Raw genomic sequence first — 24,744 nt, 5'->3', positions numbered from 1 at the left:
GTCTGTCCATCCATCCATCCATCAATGTCTGTCCATCCATCCATCCATCCATGTCTGTCCATCCATCCATCCATCAATGTCTGTCCATCCATCCATCCATCAATGTCTGTCCATCCATCCATCCATCCATCAATGTCTGTCCATCCATCCATCCATCCATCCATCCATCCATCCATCAATGTCTGTCCATCCATCCATCCATCCATCCATCCATCCATCCATCCATCCATCCATCCATCCATCCATCCATCCATCCTGAGGTTGAGCCTGTCCGGATTGGTGTTCCTCAGGGTTCTGTCATTGGCCCTTTACTTTTTTGTATTTATGTTTTTCCTCTGTGTCAGTTATTAAAGTCTCTTGGTCTTAATTATTATTTTTATACTGACAACAAGCCAATTTACATTCTTAATCAGGTCAATCTGTGGATGTTTCTTACCTCTGTAACTGCTTATCTGAGATAGAAAAAAAAAACTCTTTTCTATATTTAAATAGTTCTAAGACTGAAATCATGCATCTCGGCTCTCCTGTTAGTGCCATTGCATTATCTGTTAATGGTTCTGTGTTAAAACCGCTGTTGCCTGCTGTTCGAATCCCATGTACAGAGTGTTGTTAAGATATTCTACTCTCAGCTCAGAAATATTGCAAGTGTCATTTACTACCGCTGAAGGATTAATGAATTCCTTCGTGTTTCTCAGCATTTACTGTAATGCGCTATTAGTTGCCGTTACGTAATCGACTCTTAATAAACTGCTCTAAATAAACTTTTGGAATCTCTCTATAGGCTCCGGGTCCATTTTGAAGACCTAATGTTAACCTAAAATATATAAATGTATAAATTGAGTTCTTCTTAGAATGGTCTCTTGGCTCTCCCTAAAACAAGACTTCGCTCTATGGGTGACAGGGCCTTTGCTTTTCATCTCTATCTGCTGACATTAGGGAAGCAAAATCCCTGGGTGTTTTTAAATACAGTCTTAAAACATATCATTTAAGGATGGCTTTTTTTTTATTGAATTTTAATTGACTTTGGTGTTGCTTTTGTGTGTCTATTATGGATATTTTATTTTTGGTTGTTGATGTTTTTCTGTACAGTGCTTTGTGAACGTTACTTTTAAAGGTGCTATAAAATAAAGTTATTATAATTATTAGATTTGCATCTACTGAAATGAAGCAGTGCTTACAAGGCAGACAAAAGTAAAAATTCAGAAAAGGAGAACAAAGCCATAGCATAAGAGACCAAGGTGACTTTAAGTACTGTGTTTGAATATATTGAAAATTGTTAAGTAAAAGATGGTTAAAGAATTTGAATACAAAACTACTTTGGAAGACATGTAATAAGCATATCAACCTTTTAGTTAAATGTTTTCCCCAATAGTACTGTGGTTGCTATAGCTATTGACTGGCAAAGAAACCTGCCAACACCCATCTCCACGTGACCGTTAAACCGCATGATTTTAGAAACTAAAACTGCTCTGTTGGGTTCACAGTTTTGCTTACCTTTCATTCTTCAGTGGCTCCTTTAGATTCAAGGCTAATCAGAGGTTTTTAAAACACTGCAAAGGGACATGAAGTTACTGCAGCATTTTGAAAATGCATAAAATGTAAAAAAACAAACAAAACAAACAAAACAAAAAAACACATGTGACCCTGGATCACAAAACCAGTCACGAGTCGCACGGTTATATTTGTGGCAATAGCCAACAATACATTATATGGGTCAAAATTATTGATTTCTCTTTTATGCCAAAAATCATTAAGTAAAGATCATGTTCCATGAAGATATTTTGTCAATTTCCTACGGTAAATATATAAAACATTTATTTTTGTGAGTGAATGCAGAACAATCGCAAACATAAATGGAGAACTTTAAAGGCAATTTTCTCAATGTTTCGATTTTTTTGCACCCTCAGATTCCAGATTTTCAAATAGTTGCATCTCAGCCAAACATTGTCCTATCCTAACAAACCCTACATCAATGGTAAGCTTCTTTATTCAGCTTTCCGATGATATATAAATCTCAAAGTAAAAAAAAATGACCCATGACTGGTTTTGTGGTCCAGGGCCACATATATAAAAATAAAAATAAATAATAAATCAGGCTATTAAACTAACCCTCTGGTGTTGCTTGCGTGGCAGTCAATTATTATTATTTTTTCAATTAAATGAATGGATTATATTTTAGTTCGACAATGTTTTATACTTAATATTTTGTATTTTTAGGGGATTTTATGCTACTAAATTATATTTATGCAGTAGTTATAATCCAGTTATACACTTTTTGAGCATAGACCTGAAAATTAAATGTCCAACTAAAACTGTCATTACTCGTGAATGGTTTGGAGCACAGACTGAAGTTTGGTCTCTTTTTCAAGTTTAAAAAAATAAAATAAAATTTACGTATAGAACTATTTACGTTTATTGTTATAAAAAAAAAATGCACAAAATTACAATTTTAAATTTTTATATAAAATTTATAAGATTTTGTTTGGACGCAGTACCAAACGTGTCCACTAGATGAAATGCGTTTCCCATTCCGGTTATTTTTGACTAAGAGGAGAACAAGTGTGATTTTATTCAGAGCCATTTAATCTTTTCTAATCATGCTCATGATTTGTATGTGTGTTCACATAGCAAAGTGCCAAAACCTTTACCAAGCTTTGTAACAGTTTTTGGTCAAAAGTGACCGAAGGGCAAGTTGACGTTCATTTAGGATGCTCATTTATGAAAATGTAATAATTCATCATCACTCAAAATGGCACAAAAACATGGTATTTTAGACTTGTTCTACTTGATGAATTGGAAAATGTATTCGAAAAATGTTAGCCAGCTGATTTTTCACAGCCCTTTCCCTTCCAACTCAATGGTTGGTCCTTTGTTAGTCAACATTTTTGAAATATAGAAATCTAGATGATTGGAATGAAGCACATGAGTCTGAAGGATGTTGTTTTTCCAGTTTCAGTTTTAATGGTCAGTGTTTTCACATCTTTCATCACACAGCTTCAGAAGCAAACCTCTGATTGTCAGAAGCATCTTATTTAAAGCCCCTAAAAAAGCAGTTAAATAAATAAATAGAGTATGAAAAAATGATTTTGACAGAATAGCATCTATTGTCATCTCACCACCCAGCACAAAAAAGCATGAAAATCTCACTTAAGGCTGATTTATACTTCTGCGTCAGACCTACGGCAGAGCCTCTACGCCGTTGGTTTTCATTTATGCTTCTGCGTCGTTGTCCACCTTGTGTCCACCAATTACACATGCGTGTGAGACCCGAGGGAGCGGTTCTAGCAGACCAATCACAGCGCTTGCGTCCGCGTAGAACTGACACGTTGTTACATTTTTGGAGAGGTGCACATCAGGGTACGACGGAGCTACGCCGCGAGTTCGACGCAGAAGTATAAAAAAGGTCTTCCGGTTGCAATTGCACAACAGGTAACTTTGTATACAGTAAATTGTGGTACAGTAAATGCTTTACTTCTAATTTCTCTTACAATACATCAGAGATGACAAAAGTCCATTTAATGGTCTCCAGTGTCATCTATCAAGAGGTTTTCTAACCCAAACAAGTATGACGAACGAGTTGCGTGTTTTAAGTTTAAATTTTAACTCACAGTTGTTCATGTACAATAGAAAGTACATTATATACAAAGAGCACTTTCTACATCTCTAATGTCTTGACAGTCTTTAAGGACCGAGACGCTTCCACTAACAGCAGTATTAATTTATCATCTGAGGTATTTCTAATTTTGAAACATGAAGAAATGAAAATGTTGGCTAGATCCAGACTTTATGTAACAGACACCAACGGTATTTCTTCAAATATCAACCAGGACTCCTAAAAACAGGAGCTGGTTTATGGGTGGACAATTGTTTCAAGACTCATTTTGATCTTTATACAGTACCTCCATTTGACTAGTATACTTATTAACGTTATGGCATACATGCCATTGCTATATTGCTCCAAATACTATTTTCTAAAAAGTACAGTACGTAAAATAAGATAGCGAGATTTTACCAAATGAAAGATGAAAATTATGACTTCACCCACAATGAAATTTAGCTTAATCAAAAACATATTTCTACTGAACAAACCTTGCAGCAAAGGCTTTGAATGGCAAATAAACCAATATTAGAAACAACCTTCTGTAAGAGGCTGTCCTTTCAGAGGTATTCAGTTTCTATTTGGTTGCCTAAACCAACATTTCCCAACCCTGTTCCTGGAGGCGCCCCAACATTTTGAATGTCGCCCTTATCTGACCCATCCATTTCAGGTCTAAGGAGTCTCTACTAATTAGCTGATGAGTTGATTTAGGTGTGCTTGATAAGGAAGAGTTCAAAAACGTGTAGTGTTGGGGTGCCTATAGGTCCAGGATTGGGAAACACTGTCCTAAACCAGTGGTTCCCAACTGGTTGGTCGCAGGTCTGATTTAATGCATCTGGTCAGACTCCATGGTAACTTGGTGCAAATTTATTTCAAAGTCACTCCTATGCTGCAAAAGCAAACCAGTTGAGAAACACTGGCCTAAATGAAAGTGATGCAGTGTTGTTTTAAGTACAAAGACAGTCAAAGGACTGTTTTTACATTCCACTGGCACGACTCTTTATGAAGGTGGCCACCATTCAGTCGGTCACCAACCGAGTAGCTCTACATCACAGTGCCTTTAAGCGAAGATCCAAAAAGGAAAAGTTAGGCCAGAAACAAACTCTACGCAAGTATGTGAACACAGGCAATCTGTTAAAATAGAGTTTACTTGCCTGTGTAGAGTATGTCTTAAACTGACAATTTGGAGCTCTATTCCCTACTCTAATTTGATTACATACAAGTTACGCATTTGCAAGTGCACTGCAGTATAAAACATTATCCCGAAAAACACACAAGGATGAAACTAACACAATGCTCACTCTGGCTGAGAACATATAGCGATTTTTCGGTCACTGTCTATGTAGACGAATTGTCTTGTCGCCATTCCCAGCTTTTAAGTCAAGGCTGAAGCTCTCTGGCTTGTTCAGTAGTCAGGGATGTGATTTTTCCGGATAAATCCGGAATTCCGGATTTTCCGACCTGAAAATGTGACCTACGTGAATCATGCAGATCTGTAAAAAAAAAAACCAAAAAAACAGATTGGGGGGGGGGGGGGGGGGGGGTTTCTCACAGCCGTCACCATGGTAACCCGGGACGGAACCACAATCGCCGTCCCCGCGCAACAGGGCCACACCGGGCGGCACGTCACCATGGTTACAGATGGCAAAGAGATGCATTTTTCCTTCCTTTCCAAGTACAGGGATGCAAACAGCGCGCTTTTCGGCGCCTCCCGCTTTTTTCACGTCAGTTTGGGTGACAAATTCATCTGAAGCCCATTTCATAGCTTAATGTGAGGGACAGAAGTCTATTTACATCATTAAAGTTTACGAAAACTCGTTTTCCCTCCTCTGCGGCTGTCAATCATTCTCCATTCAGTATTCAAACAGCGCGCGCGCCTCGTCCGGTTACAGCAGCATACAAGCACGGTAAAACTCTCTCCAATATGATATTCACATTATAATGATTGATCTGTAGAGAAAAGGCTGTGGATTTGCATAAAATGACTATTTTGTTGGAGTTTGTTGCTGTTTTTAAACGACTCGCTACCGTGTGCCTGTTAGATCACACATCGCAAGGACTAAATCGGCATCAAACGCACAATAACTGGAATTTAAAAATGTGAAGAAACAAATGATCAATAAACTGTTGGACAGATAGACACTAGGATTTAAGCATAATTTAATTGTATGTTATTTCTGTGTAGTGTAGTGAATTCTTGACATTCATATAAATATAAAATTGTGAAATGTATGATTGCCTGATTGAATTTTATAAGAGTACTAATAGTAATTTGTTTTTATTAACATGTTTAGATTTGATCGAATTACTGTGCAGATTTTTTCAAGAATTACTTTTTGCTGCTGATTTATACACTCACTAAGTTTAAGTATATTTTCCTGCTTTTTTGTCCTTAGCCAATCACATGCCTGAGTAGTGGCCTCGTAAAAATGGGCTGTGTAACCCAATCATTGCTCAAAAAGAGTAGAATAGCATAGAATATTTAAATATCCTTTAAGATGGTTGCATCATCGACACATGATGCTAGGTTTTTTGATCACAACTGAAGAGTAGGTTATGGCAATTTGTGGCTCAGGAGCAGCTGTCATTATGCTGATGAGTGTGTAAATGTTCACACTTAAACGGAGCGCTGTCGGTAAAAGGAAGCCTAACAATACTCAACTCAAATGTCTTAACGCCAATACAGAAAAGATAAAGAAAAGATAAATTCTGAAACCCTGTCGGAAATTCAAGGTCATGCCAAGCTGGTTTGTTGCTGGTTGCAGGTTTGTTGCTGGGAGTCTATCAAGGTGGTCTAACCAACTTTGACCAAGATGATCTACCAGGTTAACCCAAATACAGTAATACAGCAGATCAACCATCTAGACCAGCTATGACCATAAAATATTAGCTTTAACTAGCTAAAAACCAAATGAAACCAGGTACCATCTGAAGCTGATTGCTTATTTACAAACAGTGAGAGATGATGGTATATATGGAGAGATAGTCCTTGAGAGATTGAGACATTCCAGATGTCAGGCTTTTAGACTTCAATATATATTTTCCTTCACCTTTTTACAATTAAATCTGTGTTTTTACAACAATGAAACAATGGTGTCTCTACCTTATAGAACAAGAGTTGTGAGCGTACATTTGGTTGTGCTCACATCTAATAAAAATGAGGTATGACCTCAAGCTTTCAAGTAATTCCAACAACTCATGGACATTTAGCTGCAGTCCAAAACAAGGAGTGGGAATAAAAGGAAAGAAGTTTGACTATCCTTTCACATTGGTCATTGGGAAAGCCGTAGCGCTTCTTTGGTGCTCCGAGTCATCGTATCTGATGGTCGTGGGATCAAACTCGGAGCTGGGGACTCTCTGTGTGCCCGAACTTGTCCCACAGATTGTGAAGTCTGCTGGTAGCTCCGTAACGGAAACCGCTTCCGATAACGTAGAGACTCTGAGCGTAGCAACAGCCGCGTGTACTGCACTTCTGGCATTATCATCTTTAGACACTTGTCTTGCGGAGGGATGGGGCCTTTTTGTGTCACGTTAACTGGTAAATCGTACCCAACGATTGCCACTTTGCCACTTGGCTGCCAAGGCCGTAATTCCTTATTTGTGATCTGTGCAGCAGAGCGAAGAGGTGGTAAATTTCCCCCGAAACAGCTCCGGACAAGTCGGTCACGAGACTGTCGCAACAGCAGGACTTCTCGCTCGACACATGCTAGTCCCAATGCTCTCAGCTGCCGCCACAACGAAGCATTGAAGTAATCGTACAGTACAGAATCTATTGTGTTCCAGGCTCTGATTTTGGCTATATTTTGCCTGGAAAGGCTGCTCTTGGAGTCAGGTGTGCGCATGTTGAGACTGACATACAAAACATCATCGAGATCCCAAGACAACAAGCGGCGTAGCAGCACCAATGATTCGTCAAAGTATTCCGCGATCATAACCAACGAGAACACCCGCTCCAACTCTGCAGCAAATCGTTTTGCATACCCCACCGCTTCCGAATATGGCCGGTCCTTATCACCACCTAGGTCAAAAGTCAGTGTATTTCTCGCATACATCGAATCCTTCTCTTCTGGACGATAGTACCTCCAAGGGTGCTCCAGAAAAGTCTCTAAGGAGCCATTTGGGACACGTTTAAAGCTAAGACAGTACTGATTGAAGTAGGTAAAAAGAGACTCAAACATCGCTCCCGGTTCCCGCAATATAGTGATGTACATAGTGTTGTTGGGCATGAGGCGTCGTAGTTCAGCCCGACTGAATCGTAAGTGGTTGGTAATTATGTCAGGTGGCGTGGTGTGCGGGTGGACAAAGTGGGAACTGAACGGCCGAGGGTAGCAGAACTGGTGGTCACAGGTGGTAATGGGCAGCGCCACTGTGAGGTTGTTGCGTTCTGCAAAACGAAAGAGGATGTTCTGCACAGTGGAGCTGGCGGTTTTATGAGTCTTCAAGAAGGCTATACTGGTGTGTTTAGCGGGTCCACTGCTGCGCTGGGTAGAGGAGATTGTGGAAGATGGACATCCCAACCAGAATGCCTCCAACGTCCTGCAATAAGAAATGGAAAATCAATGCAGTCAGCTTTGAAAATCAATGTGGAAAGATAAGAAGAATGGTAATGCAAAAACAATCAAAAAACCCTACTAATAAAATCATCTTAAGGTTTTATCAGAAGGGTTTTTAAGCCACCTTTAAGCGCAAGATGGTTTACTGGTTTTAGCTGACCACCAGGCTGGTTTCATCTGGGTCAGGTTTGCTGGTTTTAAAGGTATTTTGGGCACTTGTCAACTGGTCAAGTTGGGAGACCAGTTGGCCAAGCAGCTAAACCAGCAAGGTAAAGCAGGAAGCAAATGAATAGCCCAAAAGACCAAAAACAAATGTGGCAGAAGAGAGGAATGAGTAGTGATAGTCTCAAATTTTGGCAACCAAAAAAAATGTAGTTGAAACAAAAAACAGATTTTCTGATTCGGTCGAAATAGTTTTGAAGTGCCAAAAATCATTGACCAAAAAAGTCCATTTTAATTAGCGCTTTTTCGATGATACTTGCACAAAACGTGGATAAACAACAAGAAGTAAACAAGTCATGTGTGTTCATGCTTCAGTGTGACAAAACAATTTGGCAATGTGTCAAATTTAAATTCTCAGCTGAAATATTGAGAGAACATTACTAAAACTGGTTTAATTTATCCACTGAGAACATGATACTCTGAATGCAGTTAAATTAACCAATTACCTCATTTTTATTATTGAAACTTTATTTTCAGTTTTGGTTAAAAAAAAAAAAATCATGGTGATGCATCACTAGGAACGCGATAAGGACAAATGAAAGCAGCAAGTTCACTTACAAGTTCAAGTGACCCCCATGGTGCAGAAGCAAGCTGACAGTACTGAGTGCAATCAACACCAGGAATATCTTCTTCTGAGACATCTCCAGGTTCTTTCACTGCAAAAGAGAAGAGCGGGAAATCACAACAGTGTACATTACTCTTGTTTAACACACATCCAGAACACCAAGCCTTCTCTCTTCAGCAAAAAAAACTCAGCACAGAAATTGGTTGATAGTGCAAAAAATTGGTTTGGTTGACAAGTTAGATCTCAAATTGAAAAGTAGCTTGTAATGGTTTTTGGTCATGAAAACACAAAGAAAATGAGCAAACCTAGGGCAACGACTGGACAGGTGTCACGCATTAGCATTCTAACGTTGTTGCCTGTCTAGTGCTAACAAAGTCTTGGATATCTTCCATACGAGTCAGGGCCACCTCTTCCTTCGGCTTCTAATTACAGTTATCTCATCTCGCTTTCCCTTTCTCTCTCACCATATCGAATGGCACTTCTACACAACCTGCCTTTATTTCCACTGATCAAGCCCTGATACTACTGTAGTTTAATTAGCAATAGCATTACAAAAAGGATTTCGCTTCTGATGCCAATCGACAAATAAAATAAGCCAAGACAATTAAATGACATGACTTCCATTTTAAACATACGCACTAGAAAAGCTAGTCCAAGATTAGCAACACAAAACATTGACTAATACAATGAAAAAACTGCTACCACCTGCTTCTAGTTTTATGATTTTATTGCAGTTTGGACTGTTTGCAGAATTTACAGCCGTTCAATTGACAATGAAATGGTTGCTACACACAAAAATCACAGTTTGGATGAAGTGGGGTGCAATGAGTGGTGGGCAGGGCACTTTTTTAAATTTGCACACAACACACACCATTTTTGCACTATTAATAAGCACAAGTAAGTGCTGTTTTTCATGACCGATATGGGTTTTACTGAACCCAACATCAGGGTTAAAATACAGATGCAAAAAAATACCGAAGGTCAGAGTTCAACAGCGACCGGCTGTCTGGGCTTCTTTTTCCAACGGTAATATAAACCATCACCAACGACAAGAGTGCAATGTTCCTTAGAGGTCCAGTGCTGGACCATTCAAGATCATGTTTCAGCACATAGTAAAAGCTCATAAGAAAAGAGGTGCAGCAAACCTTTAAACCTGCTAGATTTTGGTGCCACGGACATTATAATAATAATTCATTACATATATATATATATATATATATATATATATATAGCGCTTTTCTCAGCACTCAAAGCGCTTTACTTGGAAGGGGGAATCTCTTCAACCACCAAACCTCAAACTATGCCATTTCGAGGAGAGACGTGCTGTTAGATGGTGCTCTTTAACTGTGCTGACTAATTATCCAGAAAGTTATAGCAGAACATGAGACGAGACCCGCCCCAAGTGATAAAACCCACAAAATTGTTTTCAAAACTTCCATGAGAAATAAAATGGAATAAACTGGAAATTTTGTAATAAGAAACCTGACACCACCCAATAGGTGATGAGCTCGCTAAAAGAATTTAAAGTACCATTTTTATGGTAACGCAAGGTCCGATTTCAAAACGGTTTTCACGGGCTGAATCTTGAGTTCGTAAGCTTGAATGATATTTATGATATTTGTCAACATTAGATCAGGTGAAGTATAGGATATAATTGTTTTAAACATGCAGTGGCAAGTGGGCCAGTAACAGTTAACAGATTAATGACTTGGTCCTTTTTTTATACCCTAATCAGGCAACGTGAAGTTGGAGTCACAACTCATAAAATCCAAAATATATCAAATATTTCAAAAATTCTTTAGGATATGTTTTACTTAAGTCCAGATGATATAAAAAATGACATGAAATGATTTTTTGCTTATCATTTTCCACTCTTGCCTGTTTAAGGGTTACGGTAAAAAAAATTTCTGGTGTTGAATTTCAAGGGATTTACACTTCTAGTGTAAACCGCACCCTCTGGCTGCTTAAAATATGTAGAATTAAACCTAAAATAACACAGAAAGTGTAATTAGGGGCTTTCAAAACATCTCCAGTTGCGGCAATTCAGGTTGAAATGCAAGGCTGCCAACTCTCACGCATTCAGTGTGAAACTCACGCAATTGACATCTTTCACACCCCTCACGCCACACATCCATTTACTCACGCACAGGAAAATCGCAAAGCAAAGAGAACACCGACAGACAAGACAGAGCATGTTCCTTTTGATGTGAAACAAATTCTCAGCTCTCAAATTCTGTCAATTTTATTTTGAAATTCAAACAAATACTGTTTTGGCGCTTGTAAATATGACGTGATGTGAGTGACAGATCGTTGTAGCGCCTCAGTTCAAGCCACACGTGAACCGATCATCTAGTAAATAAAGACGAATGAACAATGGGTGTGTTGAAAGAGACAGTACAACTTAACGAAATGTATATGCCTCATACATAATTTCAATCAATCAGTGTTTTTTTAACCGCGGAAAGAGGTCAATAAAACAGCTGGAGATCGTAGCGTTACATTTACCTCAGGAAAGTAATTTAATGACCATAGTTGGCTAGAAAAATTAGCTATAGAGAGGAGTAGCTATTTTGCTAAATATGTACACTATATTACATATTTATTGTATTTTTTCTTATATCATTAAATATTATAATATTATTTTTATAATAAAAACCATATTTTTTTGAGTTATTTTTAACCTTTAATAATAATAATACCAGCTGACAGTGCTCTCTCTGTATGGCATTAGGTGAGATTTTTTTCTTTTGAGAAAAATGTACATGTATCTACTGTACCTAATATTACACCATTACCAAATGTTTTGACAATCACAATACATTTATCATGATGTAAAAAAAAAAAAAAAAACACTTGCCAAAGTTAGTCTGCACTCACAAGCATAAAATCAGGGAAATCATGCAGGCCTGATATGCTAATTGAAATATATATAACAATATACAGATTACATAATAAAGGTCTGAGTGAATGGTTTGTTTGGGTTCCTGCACATGTTGGTGTGAAATGAAATAAAGAAGTGGATATGTTGGCTAAACAATCTATTAAATCACCAACAGTAGATTTGCAGATTGCATTAAATAAAACTGAGGCTAAAGCAATCATAAAAGATCAAACTCAAAAAAAAAAATGGCAGGAATATTGGGATATTAATGATACAGGAAGACATTTGATAGTATTCAAAGCTCTGTTGGCATGAAAGGGGAGAGATGAGTAAAAAGCAAAGTGAAGAAAGTTTTATCATTCGTTTCAGAATAGGACAAATAGGGCTCAACAAGACACTTCATCTATTAGGTAGACATATAAGTGGAATGTGTTTACATTGCAATCAACCAGAATCTGTCCAACATGTGATGATGGACTGTTATGTATATGAAACGGAAAGGAGGGAATTAAAAGAAGAACTAAAAAAATTAAAACTAAACTTAAGTGTTGTTTTTATTTGTAAAAAGGTGTTCTATTAACACCAGGATGGTGTAATATTTGACTCATATAAGGTCGAGGAGATTGTGATTTCCATTTTTTGAACAGTGTAGAATTTTAAATCAGTTTTGCAAAATATTCCTTTTTCGAAATGCTTGAAAAACCAACTCATGCGAGCTTAAAATCGTTTTTGCAATATATGGGATATTTTATGAAATTGACGTGGTGTTGCCATTGGGTGTATTTTCAATTTGCAATTTCAATTTGAAGGGTAATGGAAATGAGGCTAGTGCTGAAATGAACTCTATTGGTGCTGATTTCTGGATTTCATTACTGTGCTCAGAGACATCTGACATGATTAGGGAAAGTTTGGTTGAGTCAGTGTGTTTTTTTTACTGTTAGAAAAGATAAGAAGTAAGAGACACGAATCATCCACCTCCCTGCATGCACTCAAGTAACACCAGTTTGAGAGAAAAAACGTCACATTATAAAAGCCCAGTTCTAATTTTAGATTTGGTCATGAACTTTAAAAACATGTGCTGTGCATCCGCACCAGAGTAGGGTTTATAAAAAAATAAATAAAAAAATAATACAAAAAAACCCTTCCTGATGACATCAAAGGAGAATTCAGATGCATTACTCACCAAACAAACACAACCCCAATTCTATTTATTTTGGTGTATTATTATGTTCTATTAGTCTAATTCATTCTTGTTTATTTCTACCACATAACACTCTTTACTTGGTATCATTATAGCCCCTGTGTGTATTGAATTGTACTTTATAGTCAACGAATATGGGGTTTTGCCTAATGTCTAATGGCTAATGTCAATATTAATTTCTAGAGCAGTGGATCTTAACCAGGGGGCCTCAGCAAACTTCCAAGGGGCCTGAAGATTACTTCAATTGGTTGGAAATAAGACAAAACAAAGCATTAAAATAGGGTAAAACTATTAAAAACCAACGTATTTATTATTTTGATTCACCCTCCTTTTTTCCTAGAAGAATCAGGGTTCACATCTTTTTTGAAAACCTGGAAATATCAGGACGCCCAATTCTAAAATGTAGAAACGGTTGTTGCTTTTTAAAGTCATTATCCAGCAATCATGAATGACTGAAAAAGTCATACAAATGCATTGCTTAAAAAGAGTGTAAAGTCTTAAAACTTCATCAATCCTGAAATTTAAATTTTACTGAATCTTGAAGTGTCCACACACACACACACACACACACACACACACACACACACACACACACACAAAAAAAGGCAAAAAAAGTTAGAGAACATCATATTTTTATAAGCCAAACCCCAGTAACGAATTGTCATTTTAGCACTTTCGGTTACATCGTCATGAAGACAATGTTTTTTTTTTCCTTAAATGAGTTATTAGTTAAATGCCAGAAAAAAGTTCTGTGGCTAACACAAGCTCAAGATATTTAGATAAATAATATACTCTTGTTGGTCACAGAGCTTATTTTCTTCAATAATCAAAAAAAACTATTGAAAAATCCATAAAAAAAAAAGTTTTTGTCAAGTGACCCAGGCTGGACTTCCGGGTTTAACTACAAAAATATGTCATCAGTGCAGGGTGAGTGGCAGCTGATATATAAACGGTTTAATATCAGCAAATGAAACGCAGAACAAAACCTGCTGAGGCATATCCATCATCACCCACACGTATCAGTGCCTGACCACACTGACAATCAAAAAGAGCTGAAGTAAAAATCATCATCTTCCTTGAAAGTAACCAATAATCCCTTTAGCTGTACACTAAGGCCAGTAATACCTCAACAGATTCACAATCATTCCCTGTCATTCAAGCCACACAAAGCCAGAGTCGAGGTGAAGGCAAGGAGATTAGAATCCGATCTGTGCTTTTTTGTTGAAATCAAAATGCGGCTTTTGGGGGAAATCACCAAGAGTCAAGCTGTGATCCTACAGTGCTGAGTGGATCTATTGAGGAACTGTGGAAAGACAGTCTCTGGAGAACGTGTCGAGTTACTGTGATATAGCCAAGCTTGTGTGACCAATCCAGCAGTGACGTGAGGAGCGGCCAGACAGGCGTGCAATGCTATAGATGTCTGGGACAGATCGCGTTAGGTCTGAAATTCACTGTAAAACTCATTTTTGAATTACGACATCTTCAACCAACAAACTACACCAAGAGGAACTTTGGAGCGTAAATAAAGCTGATTACTCAAATTAAGTCTTTCCAAATAATTTCAGCATAATTGAGTGGTGGCCCTGGAACCACTGTAACTTATCCGTTTCAGTTCCAATTAACAGCTAGCATAGCTAGGGTTGGGCCGACAGACGATGCCATTGTCCATTTCAGAGATTCCTGTCTGTTGGATTTATTACAGCACGTGAATTGATCATGAAAGTAAGTGGCCGGTGAACTGGGAGAAGAATAGAGTAAATTTTATAGGAGCCATTTCCTCACAAAAGCGGTTTATTCAGCATATGAAGCCTCTCCTCCATTGACATCCATTAAAAAAATGGATAATTATCGCCAGCGATAATTAATGCGATATGGCTCAGCTTGTCAGTGAACTACGGCTCTTTGTAGTAAATGCCGCTCCATCTGAAAGCAGGTGATGGCGATTTACTACTAATCAAGGAACCGGCTTTACTGACGAGATGCGCATAACAATCTCACGATTTAAATCGCCCAGCCCTACTACCCAGTTCAGGTTTATCAGGTTTACATTTCTTTAATTAGGACACACACACACACACTTTATATGTGAGGCACAAAGAGGAGGGTCATAGTTTTTGTTGTTGCAAATGCTGAGAACAAGAAATCCACTACCCAGTTCAGGTTTATCAGGTTTACATTGATCAGAAACAACGTGGATAGAAAAACTTGTGAAAATAGTGTGATCTACGACCTTTATACAGTACATGTCATTGTAAAGACTGCAAGTCCTCAAGCATCATTTTCATCTGTGTAAAACTCAATATGGCATCAATGTGAGACACAGGACCAGAGGTCATCTCTAATTGGTACAACAGGTATAAATGATACCAATTCTCATTCAATACACTTTTATAGCTTTTTCTCAACATATATTTTTTCAAAGCTGCTAACAGAGAATAGTGCCGTACAAAACCCCAGGTAGCATGGGAAAGACGACAAGAAAGCAATTTCAGTATCGCCAAGTGATTAATTCAATAGATATTGCTGGGGCGGCTGATGGCTGCTTTGTCTAGTCTTTAGCCCTATTCGGACGGGACTAGTTTCACAGGGGGACTTTAGAAAAATTTCTGTTTCACAGACGTACTTTGAGATTTTAATCCTGTCCGAATCTGCCATGTCTGTCTTTTTCTCACACGACCTCTGTAAAAATTCCAGAGCAAATTACCTACTGTTTTTCGTCAAACTCGGCGGTCCTCAGAGAAATCTAATCCCGTCCGAATGCGAATGTCTGTGATTGCCGAAAATGTTTTTTTCCAAAACGCTTTTTCTTGTGTGTTTTGGTCAACGTGAACTACCGTACAATCTCTCGCTATCACGCCAGTGTTCAAGATTCTGCTTTTTGCGCACCGATAATGGATGTAGATGTGTTCGGTACACTGCGAAGAAATAAAAAAAAAATGAAATCAACAAGAAAGAGCCAAATCACGTAAACTGTTAAGACTGGCTACTGTAATATCAGTTTCAGGTAAGATTACTTTCATTTCTGCACTTCATTACATAACGTGTAGCCTAAATTATATAAGTTAAAACTTTTTATTCCAGTGGGTTTATTATAAGAACCCATTTATATAAAATCATGATGATAAATGTAGGTTTAGTTTTTTTATACTACAATTTTTATAAAATGTTTACAAAACACTAAATACGTTAGGACGTTTTACTTTATATTTCATACGCAATCCACGCATTCTGAACACGTGATCTTCTGCAATGCCCACATGTAAAACACAAACACTCCTACCTCGGTAATAAACACGGAGATGTTAGTCCCGTCCGAATCCGTACATGAAATCACAGACGTAGGTTGATAAGAATTGTAACTCAAACGTCGTTTGGAAAACTAGTCCCGTCCGAATAGGGCTTTAGTTGCAGTTAGGAAACTGGGTGTGCTCTTTAATACCAATCTTTCTTTTGAAAGCCACGCATCTGTAAAACCGCATTCTTCCATCTTAAAAAAATATAAAAACTATGACATACTGTATGCACTCAATGACAAATGTGGAAAGGTTAGTTCATGCGTTCATGACCTCAAGGCTAAATTATTGTAATGCTCTACTGGGTGGTTGCCCTGCACGCCTAATAAACAAACCCCAGCTGGTCCAAAACACAGCAGCTCGAGTTCTTACCAGAACCAGGAAGTATGACCATATTAGCCCGGTTCTGTCAACACTGCACTGGCTCCCTATTAAACATCGTATAAATATTAAAATCTTGCTGATCACTTACGAAGCACTAAATGGTTTAGCTCCGCAGTACTTGAGCGAGCTCTTAACGCATTATAGTCCTTCACGTCTATTGCGATCTCAAAATTCTGTCCAGTTGATAATACCTAGAATATCAAAATCGACTGCAGGCGGTAGATCCTTTTCCTATTTAGCACCAAAACTCTGGAATAGTCTTCCTAGCCATGTTTTGGGAAGCAGACACACTCTCCAGTTTAAATCTAGACTAAAAAAACACATCTTTCTATAATTCACATCAGATAAATGGTTGTTAGGCTGCATAAAGTAGGTCAGCCGGAACCGTGGACACTTCCTACACCCTTCTCGTTACATCGGAAGAAGAATGGCATCTACGCTAATATTAGTCTGTCTGTCTCATCCTTATCCTGAGTTTACTGTACCATATCTAGATTCAGATGGTGGACCTGCGCCTAGACACGACCACAACGCAGGCCTTAATGTCAGTAGAGACCATAGGAACCAGACAGGTCCTCTGCACAGAGCCTATGGCCAGCTTCAGCTCCACACCGGCATGATGAATCCGATCTTCAAGCAAAGTAGCTGCATGAAATATTTGAATACCGATCCAGAGTCTTATTTCTGGCATGTGAAGCAGCCTGAATCATGAAGACACTGGTTTCTCCCAAGGTTTTTTTTCTCCATTCTGTCACCTGATGGAGTTTGGGTTCTTGCCACTGTCGCCCCTGGCTTGCTTAGTCGGGGACACTTGATATTCAACAATAATATTGATTTGACTGAACTGAGCTGAACAATGACATCACTGTTTCTGCAGAACTGTTTTTTGTTTTTACAGGAGATGAAATTAACTAAATTAATAACTGATGATCTTTACAACTGAATCAACACTGAACTTACTTAAGCTGGACAATGACACTGTTTTCTTTTAGAGCAGAAAATACTTTTCTTTTACAGCCGAAATGAACTCTGTTTGCATCATTGAATAATTTTCCTGTTTATCACTGTAAAGCTGTTTTGAAACAATCTGTATTGTATAAAGCGCTACATAATGGTGACTTGGACATCATTTACCTTGAATTTCACCCCCTCAAATCATCCCGCGTCTAACTTTCTAGCTTATGAAATACTGCAATGATGACAAAAACACCCTGCTTTTTGAATCTGCGGATTAAATTTAAACATGGTAAAATTGTGTTAAACAACAGCTGAGAGTACATACAATTAGCCAAAATATTTATTAAATATTTATCGCATTAATAACTAGTATTTATCTTCATCCAAATCACTGATGTTACTATTAGATGTTTTAATTGCCATTTGTAAAATGTGCCAAGGCATTTGTTTTAATTCAGCAGGCAAGTCCAAATTATAAAGAAACCATACATAGACATAGACACCATAGAAGGTATTTCCAGGCCAAGATCATTTCAAATTGAAAAATACACTCGCCCTCTGTGCAGGATCTGTGTGTTCCTGTGACTTAAATACATTTGCTTATTAAATATTTACTTCTGTGTTTGTGAAGTTTTTCAAAGGTGTGACCGAATCCTTTACGAACACTCAACTGTACTGAAAACATCCTTATCTGAGATAAGAATGGGGTTTGAAATATTAGACTTCCCATCTTTACTTAACACATTTATTTTTTTGGTTGTCTGTTGGACCTGCAACAGAAGTCAAAGTCCCCCTGAAATCAAAATGTAGATTTTTTTTTTTTTTTTGCTTTTAGTATGAATATGTTAGCCTTAAGTTTATGAATAAGCTGGTGTGCTCCAAAACAATGACAAAATTCACATTTAGGAGATATAAGCATTCAAAACTTACTCTCTCACTTCCGCTAAAATGGATCACGGATTTTTATGACGTCACCGCGGACTTCAGTTTCTCATCACATCTTCTGTCCAATCAAATGCTCTCTAGAATATTAAGCTCCGCCCCCTATGCTATAAATACCACCTGGCCAAAGCGACCCTTGACACGTCACAGGGAAATATGGGTTGGAGACTTGTGTTCGGTTGCTCAAACGCTCAAGCTTTATTACGTTTTCCAACTGTACGTTGGTTAAGAATGAAATGGCTAAAATTTATTCACAACTCTACTATTGAATCCAACGTAACATCAGCGCTTGGATTCACTTTCATGGTGCTGTCAAGTACGAATTGCAGTCTGTGAGGTAAACTAAACGCTATTGGCTAGTTGAATGGGGGAGGAGCCATTCAATATGTCCCGCCTTAGCTTCCTGTCTCAGTGGAAGTTACGTCAATGCATCATACAAAGCTGATCATTCCACAGCACTTCAGTGGGGCTTTAAGCTAACAGTGCAGCTCTAGACTCAAATACTAGATTTATTTGAGTTCTTTATACACACCACAAAGCACCTCTAGAATATTTCATTGCACTCATGGTTGTAAATCTCTCTCTCTCCTCATGCAGCACATCTGATGCGGCATTATTGTCTAAATCCCCCCGCAAAAAAAAATAAATCAATCTGGGAAATGAAGCTTGAAAATGAGCATCAGCAAACCCCCAACCATCCACATCCACACACACACAACCTAGAAGTTAATGAGTTTTTAAATAACTTTAGATATATTTAGATATGAGCAGGTATGTTACTTGACTTACACTATATACATTAAAGTATATAAAATGTTCTTTTTGGATTAAATATTTCTCTCTCACACACACACACACACACACAAATCTATTTGAAACTAATCAACTCAAACCTAAGATCAGATTACTTATAACAAATGATATTTCTGACATCAGTGCAAAAGACTAATAACATTATAAAACAGTTCCCAACATTTTTTGTCAATTTTAGACCTTCTGCATTACCCATTTATTGCTCCATATTCATCTTATGTGTTAACAATATAAAGGAAATGCTGTCAATGATAATGTAAATATATGTATCATATCATATGATCATCAAAATTACATATTTAAACGTTTTTGTTTTTTTTTGCTTGAAAAAAATTGCCCCGGCATTAGCCCCGCCTCCACTCACTCAGCTCAGAGATCCACTGGTTGACGATCACACGTTGATCTGATTGGTTACAAGGTAGTTTGTGATGTCAGAAACACCAGCGATTTCAAAGCGTGTTTTTGAGACTGTCTTTGGTTCACTGCAGTTTTAAGCAGAAAATACTCAGCAATGGTGTCGACTTATGAACTTACACATGGTTTGTCTTAAAGCGTATTAAAAACACCACATAGACATATAAACTACATTAAAAGCTTGATTTTCACCACAGGGAGATTTTAAGTGAACGTAAACAGTTGACAAAGAAAACGCATGAGTAACAGTATGCAGCTCTTTAAGTGACATACTTCTGCTGTCTCTAATATCGTTAATCAATGAACAAAAGACAAAGAGAAAATTCACTTGCTGTTCTTGACTGAATAACTTTTGTAACTATATTTATGTATATTTTGTCTATAAAGTGCAGTGTTATTTTACATTTGATTACAGTTTCTGGTGAACGATATTTAGCTACAATGAAATGTTTTGCAATAAGACTTAGAATAAATGTGAATTATATATATATATATATATATATATATATATATATATATATATATATATATATATATATAATTTTTTTTTTTTTTTTTTTTTTTACCTTACTGTAATCAAAATTAAGAGTTGATAAGCAGAATCGGAATCATAATTTTTTTTTTTTTTTAAACACAACGAGTGTAGCTCTCTATAAAACAAAACTGTATACCACTCAATATCTGGAATATCAGACAGACAATCTAATTTTAAGAACTAAACTCATGCACTCATGCAAATTCCTAGAGATGCAATCAGATAAGAGCTTTTATAATTTGAAAGCAAATATTTAAATACTGTACATCATGAACAGTCATTAGGCGTGCCGCCTGAGATGGAGACAAATGTTGCTGTGATGGTTACAACTGGCTACGTATAACCATACTTACAGATTAGCTGAAACACAACCCCTGAGAAAAAAGAAAAGAACAAAAAAAAAATCAATATGCTTTGGTTATTTGTTTTCACAGACCATTAGCCCTGCCAATGTCATCTTCGCATTGCATGTTTGTGGTCTTTCATATGAAAGCTTTGTTCATCATCACAGCATGTGGCCAAACTTGTTGTGATGGCCCATGAACAGGCGACCGTCCACCATCCACCCCCAACCCTGACTGTCCACCGTCCACCCCCAACCCTGACAGGCCACCGTCCACCCCAAACCCGGACCTCCAGAGAAAACGCCAGTTGCCCCAAATACCCCCCAGAGAGGAGTAGATTAGATGCACAGACGTCTCTTTACTAACTCCACTAATTCCTCCCTCAAGCTGGACGTTTACTTGTGTTCTTGACTTGTAGGATTTCACAGTTTGGTCTGTCCATTTTAAAAAGCAACTAGTTTTTCCAACTAATCAGCTATGCTAGTTAATGGAGGCAACAGACCAGAAAACCATGGCATTGAATTTTTGTTTGTTTGTATATAATTTAGTGCCATGCAAGCTGCCACGGCTTTATTCATGCCCAGAAACAAGTGGGAAAAAAGAGCAAGTATACGAATAAATGACTAAACTATGCTGTATACAGACAACAAATAAAAACAATTTATAAAAGGTTATCAAAATATCTCAAACTAAATTGGTCTTTTTCTAAATCTAAACCTAAATCAAAAGTAAAGAGTCATTCATTGAAAAAAATGTTATTGGAGTACTCAATAATAATAATAATAATTATAATAATGATAAAAATATGTTTTATTTAAATTGCACCTTTCAAGAACACAAGGACACTTTACATAAAATTGACAAATAACACAAAAAATACAGATATACAATCAGGGTATAACAACAAGAACTGGCAGATAGACGGTTATCATATAACATACAAGACAATAACCAAAATAATTATGGATCTGAAAATGAAACTCATCTTAATAATACGTAATGTAAATGAATGACTTTTATCTTCAGTTTTAAAGAACTGGAGTGAGGAGAACGTTTTGGAGCAACTTGTTTCAAAGCTTATCTGAGATGCTGAACGCCCAACCACCAACAAACAGTATAGTCTGAGCTTGGGTAATACAAACAAATTCTCAGAACTCGGTCTCAGGAATATATGGGTGTATAAATTCTGTAAGATATGAAGGTGTTAAGCCATGGCAAGCCTTAAAACTAGGACAAGTATTTTAAACTGAATGCGATAGACAATAGGGAGCCAGTGCAGTTGCTGAAGGATGGGCGTGATGAGCTGATTTTTTGTTGAATGCAGGGTCACGAGCAGCCGAGTTTTTAATTAGTTGCAAGAAATTGAGGGCTCTAGTGGATAGGCCACAAAATAAAGAGTTGCAATAGTCCATTCGCAAGGTTACAGAAGCATGGACAACAGTTTCAGCATCTTTGAGATTTCACGAAGGTCATACAGCATATGTATAATGATACGAAGATGGAAAAAACTGGATTAAACAAGCTGGCTATAGTGGCTAATATGGGGTTCAAAGCTTAAAGGAGAACTCCGGTCAATTTTAACATTGAGCTAATTTTTTTGTAAATTTGGAGTGCTGTCAATACAGAGAACAATGACAAAAATCGGTGTTGCCTACACAGTGTTATCCTCTTTTTAAAATTTGCACCCTGTTGACTTAAATGGGGCAAGTTTTAAACCTGCTTTTAGCCTCTTAACATCCTTGATGTGTGATTACAAGTGCCCAGCCATGTGAGTGATTCCTTCAGAGTGAACACGGGTGAATCTGACTGCAGTAGATGTGAAAGATATGAATAAAAGTGATGTTTATTCAGCCAGCGCACATACCTGTATTTACTTCCTGTTTTCGGTCGAAGTCCACAGTAGTCGATTGTCGAGTTCACGCGAAAAACAGAATTGGACTGAGCAGTAAGAAAGATTTGAGTAACTATGGAAATTAAGACCATGATGCCGGATGATCTGACCAAGAGAAAGCATGACTAGACTAGAAATGGAAGTGGACCAAGAACGGATCCTTGTGGTACACCACGGGAAACAGTGATAGAGCGAGATGTGTGTTTGTTAATGCTGATGAATTCTTGCCTGTCTGAGAGATATGATCTTAGCCACTGAAAAACATTACCAGTGATACCAATATCAGTTAGACAAGATAGAAGTACAGAATGGCAAACAGTATCAAAAGCTGCACTCAGTTTCAAGAGGACCAGAAGGAGGAGGTCATTCACTACTCTTCAAAGAGCAAGGTGTTACTTGCAGTTTCTTTGTATTTGCTTGCAGTGTGAATTTTTTTCTACACCATTTTTTTTTTCCAGTGTATAAGAGATAAAACCATCACAGAGGAAATGCAAAGATGTGCATAAATTCAAAAAATGTGCATTAAATTATGATGGAAACACATTTACCGAACAAATCCCTCGATGCGCAACAAGAAAATCATGTGACTTTGCTTCAACAGTGGATGTGATTGGGTAACTGGACTAGCCAGCTGACAAATTGCATCTCACAGCATCTCAAATGTTGGTTTGGTCATTCTGAAATGCCTGACCCAAAGTCTGACATCAAAATGTTTGGGTATAATTTCCTGCCAGAAGCGTCTCACATGATTGCGTTCCCAAACACCAAGCATCCGCTTTCAAACGCAAGATAACATGACCATATTCATTGCATTTCGTACAAAAAAAAAAAAAAAAAAGAGCTAAAGTGGAATTAAATTAAAACAACAATTTCTCACAAAAATTTCCCAAAAGGAGATTTTTTTAACACATGGGGTGGAAACTGTATATGTGATATTCCATGTTTTATATGATATTCCATGTTTTATGTGATATTCCAAAATTGCGCATAGGTTAAATTTGCAACATTGGATGGAAGCATAGCTACTCGTAGCCAGAATTTTGATATTAGAGATGAAACGGTATTAAATATCACGATATTAATAACACGATAATAGTGACCAAAATTATAATAGTTATCAATATTATCATGGTATTGTAGTGCTGAAAATGTTCTAAAAGTACTGATACACACACTGAATTCATTTCAAGTTTTATGTCGAAAACCAACAAACAAATAAAATTAGTTTACGAAAATGTAAATCTACTTTCTGACAGTAGGTGGCGCTTATGGAACCGCAAAAAGCGAGCCATTTTCCTGGTAACCCCATAAACAAAGTAGCGCTGTGCTTATAAACACTACTTTATTAGGCATTACACTGAGGGAAATGAAATGCAAATGCCATCCAAACTTCAAGTTCCCCTTTATATATTCATAGAATTCATTCATTAATTCGTACATTGATTCTTTCATATAATTTCTATCAGCACTTTGCTTAATGCTGAACAGTATTTACCAAAACAGAAGTTTTTCAAATTGCGGTAATCAAATTTGAATGATAATTAAGATATGAAACGGAAATACTAACCATAAGGGATTTTGATTGTGGTTTATCGAAAATCGGTAACCGTTTCATCCCTATTTGATATATACATAATATCAACTCATTCTGACCTACTAATTCATGCATCTACCTACTAATTAGTGCAAATCTGAATCCGAATATAACTATGACAACAAAGCTGCTTATAAGTGTCTCAGGTCACTCATAAAATGCATATGCAGCATAAACAGTGAAAAATGTTCCTCTGGTTAATAAGGGAACAGTTTGTTTTCCTGCATCAATGAAAATGAAAATAGAACAAGATGTAATTATTCATGAAGAAGGTTTAATGTTAGAAATGCATGATTAACTAGTCCTTCAAACTGCACACTAGAAACATTTCAAATAGATAAGCCTTTCCAAATCAATTAAGTTTTTGCTAAAGGATTTGACAAGTGCAGCAAATAAGGACCGAGGTGGCAAGAGCATCCCAAAGGGTCATGGGTTTAAATCCCCAGGCGCTCGTCTAACTAATCCCCCATGGTCCAAACCATCCCGAGAGCCAGACAGCTCTGCAACAGACGAGCCAAGCGCGAGATTGAATTATTGTGCGAGATGTAACAATCAGC

At 37.4% G+C, this 24,744-nt stretch overlaps 1 protein-coding gene across 3 annotated transcripts in view; it reads right to left on the bottom strand.

Moving 5' to 3' along the window:
* Positions 1–2,945: 2,945 nt before the first annotated feature.
* Positions 2,946–24,744, bottom strand: part of gal3st3 (galactose-3-O-sulfotransferase 3) — a 40,656-nt gene continuing 18,857 nt past the window's right edge. For all 3 annotated transcript variants that reach the window (XM_079865664.1, XM_079865665.1, XM_079865666.1), the window contains 3 exons: positions 8,932–9,029; positions 6,003–8,134; positions 2,946–4,998 (listed from right to left, as the gene is read on the bottom strand). In XM_079865664.1, coding sequence (XP_079721790.1) covers positions 6,871–8,134; positions 8,932–9,014 — 1,347 coding nt within the window. In that variant the 5' untranslated portion in view covers positions 9,015–9,029 and the 3' untranslated portion in view covers positions 2,946–4,998; positions 6,003–6,870. The remainder of the gene's footprint in view (positions 4,999–6,002; positions 8,135–8,931; positions 9,030–24,744) is intronic.

Source organism: Squalius cephalus (genome assembly GCF_949319135.1).
Source record: "Squalius cephalus genome assembly, chromosome: 3".
NCBI lineage: Eukaryota > Metazoa > Chordata > Actinopteri > Cypriniformes > Leuciscidae > Squalius > Squalius cephalus.
This window is presented reverse-complemented; position numbering and strand designations above follow the sequence as displayed.